A 3,823-nucleotide genomic window follows, 5' to 3' on the forward strand; every position below is an offset into this window, starting at 1 on the left:
CCGTTCTGCAGGTGCCGGGGCGGGGCCGGGGGTCCCGGGGGCTCCGCGATGGGAGAGGAACCAAAACCCGAACCATCCCGGGCTGCCCAGGGTCTGCGGGGCTCAGGTGGATTGGGGCTGATCGGAGCCGGAGAAAACCCGAGGTGGTTGGAAAATGAGAGCTGTGAGCGCTTTAGGAGGCTTTGGGAAGCTGTGCCGCTGTGTGGCGGGAGCAAACAGCGATGTAAACAGCCGGGGGCGAGTCTTTATCATCGCAGAAAAATCCAGCGGGTGGGGTGGATGCTGCCGGGCAGAGGAAACGCTGCGGAGGAAACGCCAGGCGGCTGAGGCAGCGTTACCCCAGCTCTGCGGAGGTGCAGGCTGTTATTTGGAGTACCAGGCACATGAAGGATTTCCAGGATGCGCTCCCATCATAACGGAGCGTTGCTCAAGGCTCGGTAACTGGGAAGAGCTCGGCGGATGAAATCCTGCTCCGACAAGTCTTGGAGGAGCTGAAGTGAACGCCGCTCCCTTTGCCTGTTGCTCCTGCCGCGGCATCTCCCGGGGCCGCCTTTCCCGCAGGAATTTCCCTTCTGGAAGCTGCAGAGGGGTCGAGCTGAGAGCTGAGAGAGCTGAGAGAGAGCCGAGCCCCCGGCACCCAGGCAAGTTCTCCGGGCAGTGTTTGCTCCAAGCTGCCCGCGGAATTTGGGTCAAAACAGCCCAACTCGGCAGTTCTGCTTTTGCCCTCTCGGGGCTGTTGCGGTTCAGAGCAGGAGGAAGTTCTGGGGGTGAATTTCCCCCGGCAGCCCCAGAAGGTGGCGGCTTTTCGGGAGGGTTCGGGGCCGGGGAGGGCTGGGGTGGCCGGGGCGAGGTCCTGCCCCAGCCGGGCCTCTCTGACCCGGCCAGGTGGGCAAAGGGCGCTTGGGAGGGAAATGGAGCAGCAAAGAGCCCGGTTTGTTTTCCTTTCTGCATCGGTGCCCCTTGGATTCAGGCAGGAATGAGTTACAGCCTAACCTTGATGAGGAAATTACAGAGTTTTTAAAACAAACAGTCCCATCCCCACCTCCTCCCATTCCCAAACTTTGAAGAGCTTTTCCTGTCCCTGGAATGAGGGCACTTGTCTGGGGCTGAGGCACAGAGCAGCACTGGAGCTGGACTTGAACCAGGTTTTCTCCAGGACTTGTCTGAGCAAGAGCAGGTAAGGAATCTCAATAAGTTTTTATGAAAAGGCCGAGGAAGCTGGCAGGGCTGCCTTGCACTGGGTAAGGACAGCAGCTTCCAAAAGGTAAATATGGAAATTCCTGCTCACAAAGATTACTCTGCTGGACCTCAGTGGTGCAACAGGGCCACGATGTGGGAAGCTGCTTGGAAAATCAGGAGCTGAAAAAAGGAGGTAAAACTCCAGATGCAGGAGCTGCAGCCTCTGTTACTTGTTGGTATTTGTAAGGACAGACACTGCAAACAGTTTACAGGAGGGGGAATCTGCAGTGGGAGGTTTGTTTGGGATGCTTGGTTTGTTTAGCAGTCCCCAAACCACAGAGAAGGGGTGAGCCAGGCACTGATGTGTCCTGGTGTGTTCATTATTGTCCTTTAACCCCAGCCTCGTGTCCCTGGGGCTGCCCACACAGCAGAGGCACCTCGGGGGTTCTTAAATCTCCCTCCAGCCTCCTTTTTGTCATTGTTGTTGAGGATTCCGCAGGAAAAATCCCCAACCAGAGCATTTAAACACCCCCTGCTTGTTGATTATTTGTGACAGTGTTTGCAGGGGTCTGAGGATGAGGGAAGAGATGAGGATCTGACTCCATGTTTCAGAAGGCTTGATTTATTGTTTTATGATATATATTATGTTAAAACTATACTAAAAGAAAGAAGCAAGGATTTCATCAGAAGGCTGGCTAAGAATAGCAAAAGAAAGAATGATAACAAAGGCTTGTGTCTCGGACAGAGAGTCCGGACAGCTGGACTGTGATTGGCCATTAATTAGAAACAACCCCATGAGACCAATCACAGATGCACCTGTTGCATTCCACAGCAGCAGATAACCATTGTTTACATTTTGTTCCTGAGGCCTCTCAGCTTCTCAGGAGGAAAAAATCCCAAGGAGAGGATTTTCCATAAAAGATGTCTGTGACAATTATTACATTGAAACCCCACAGCAGAACTTTCTCTCCTTCCCAGAGGTAACAAAGACGCAGAATTTGGCCTGAGCATGGCCACGCTGGTGCCGGGGAAGCTGAGCCAGCTCCTGATCAGCGTGCGGCAGCTGCCGGGGCTGCTGGGGCCGCTGTCCCCAGGCACGGTGAGCAGCGCTGAGGTGCCCGCGGTGCTCTGCAAGCCCTACATCCACGGCGGCTACCGGCCCGTGCGCCAGACCTGGCGCTATTACTTCTCCACGCTCTGCCAGCAGCACAACGAGGCCGTCAACGTCTGGTCTCGCCTGGCGGCCGCGCTGGTGCTGCTGCTGCGCCTGCAGCACCTCTGGCAGCGCGTGGACTTCGGGCAGGACGCGCACGCCCGGCCCCTGCTCATCATCCTGGCCGCCTCCATCCCCTCCCTGACCTGCAGCAGCCTGGCGCACCTGCTGCAGGCCAAGTCGGAGTTCTGGCACTACAGCTTCTTCTTCATGGACTACGTGGGGGTGGCCGTGTACCAGTATGGCAGCGCCCTGGGTCACTTCTACTACGCCATCGAGCCGGGCTGGCACCAGCCCGTCCGTGGGTTCTTCCTGCCGCTGGCGGCGGCGCTGGCCTGGCTGTCCTGCGCCGGCTCCTGCTACGCCAAGTTCCGCTTCCACCCGCGCTGCCCGCTGCCCGGGCGGCTGTGCCAGGAGCTGCCCTCGGGGCTGGCCTACCTGCTGGACATCAGCCCCGTGCTGCACCGCATCTGCACGGCCGCGCGCCCCGACCCCGCCCTGCTCTACCACAAGTGCCAGGTGCTCTTCTTCCTCCTGGCCGCCTTCTTCTTCTCCCACCCCTACCCCGAGAAGTGGTTCCCCGGGAGGTGCCACTTCGTGGGGCAGAGCCACCAGATCTTCCACGTGTTCCTGGTGCTGTGCACGCTGGCGCAGATCGAGGCCGTGGTGCTGGACTACGAGTCCAGGAGGGAGATCTACTCCTCCCTGCAGCAGGGCCTGGCTCACGACTTCTCTGCGCTGTTCCTGCTCACCGTCACCTGCTCCGTCCTCACAGCCGCCTACATGGCCCGCAGGGTGAGCAACAAGCTGGGCCTCAAGGAGGAGTAAACAAAAAATGAGCTCAGCCCAAACCCAGCCCCAAGCCCCCACATGCTGCTTCAGGAACTGTTACTCAGCAAGTGCTTTCTGTAAGAATGAGAGATGCTTTAATGCTTTTTTAATCCAGCTTGCTCATAGAATGGTACAGGGTTCAGTTCAGCTCTGAATAAACAGTTGGAACAAAGTGTCCGCGTGCCCCAATGGGCTGGGAGGGCTCTGGGAGGCTGCCAGGGCTCCCAGCAGAGATAAGGAGAGGCCATCTGGCCCCCGTCAGACTCCAAACCATGCAAACAGACCAAGGCGAGGCCGGTTAAACCACTGAGGTGACAAATTAATTTAATATCACTTCAGGCCCCTCCTGTAGGGCTGAGGGAGTTGTTCAGGGCCCGTCCTTTCCCTGCTGGGAGCAGCATGGGCAAGGCTCTGGCAGCACGTGGAGAGCAGGGGTTGGTGCGATGGGAGCCCCAGCACCAGGTCAGGCAGGGAACAGGCGGGTGCGGATGTCCCGCCGTGGATCCGGGGCAAAGCCGGGGCTGTTCTGCCCCCGCCGGCCCCGCTCACACCCCGCTCCCAATGCCCCTCCCGCTCCCGATCCCGATCCCGCTGCCCTGA

At 58.5% G+C, this 3,823-nt stretch overlaps 1 protein-coding gene across 1 annotated transcript; it reads left to right on the forward strand.

Annotated features, from left to right (window-relative positions):
• The first annotated feature begins 1,026 nt into the window (after positions 1-1,026).
• Positions 1,027-3,228, forward strand: PAQR7 (progestin and adipoQ receptor family member 7). The gene is made up of 2 exons (XM_005427093.3): positions 1,027-1,177; positions 2,158-3,228. The coding sequence occupies exon 2, from the start codon at positions 2,189-2,191 to the stop codon at positions 3,218-3,220; it is 1,032 nt and encodes a 343-aa protein (XP_005427150.1). The 5' UTR covers positions 1,027-1,177; positions 2,158-2,188; the 3' UTR covers positions 3,221-3,228.
• Positions 3,229-3,823: the final 595 nt, after the last annotated feature.

The sequence above is a fragment of the Geospiza fortis genome, unplaced genomic scaffold (assembly GCF_000277835.1).
Source record: "Geospiza fortis unplaced genomic scaffold, GeoFor_1.0 scaffold432, whole genome shotgun sequence".
Taxonomy (NCBI): domain Eukaryota; kingdom Metazoa; phylum Chordata; class Aves; order Passeriformes; family Thraupidae; genus Geospiza; species Geospiza fortis.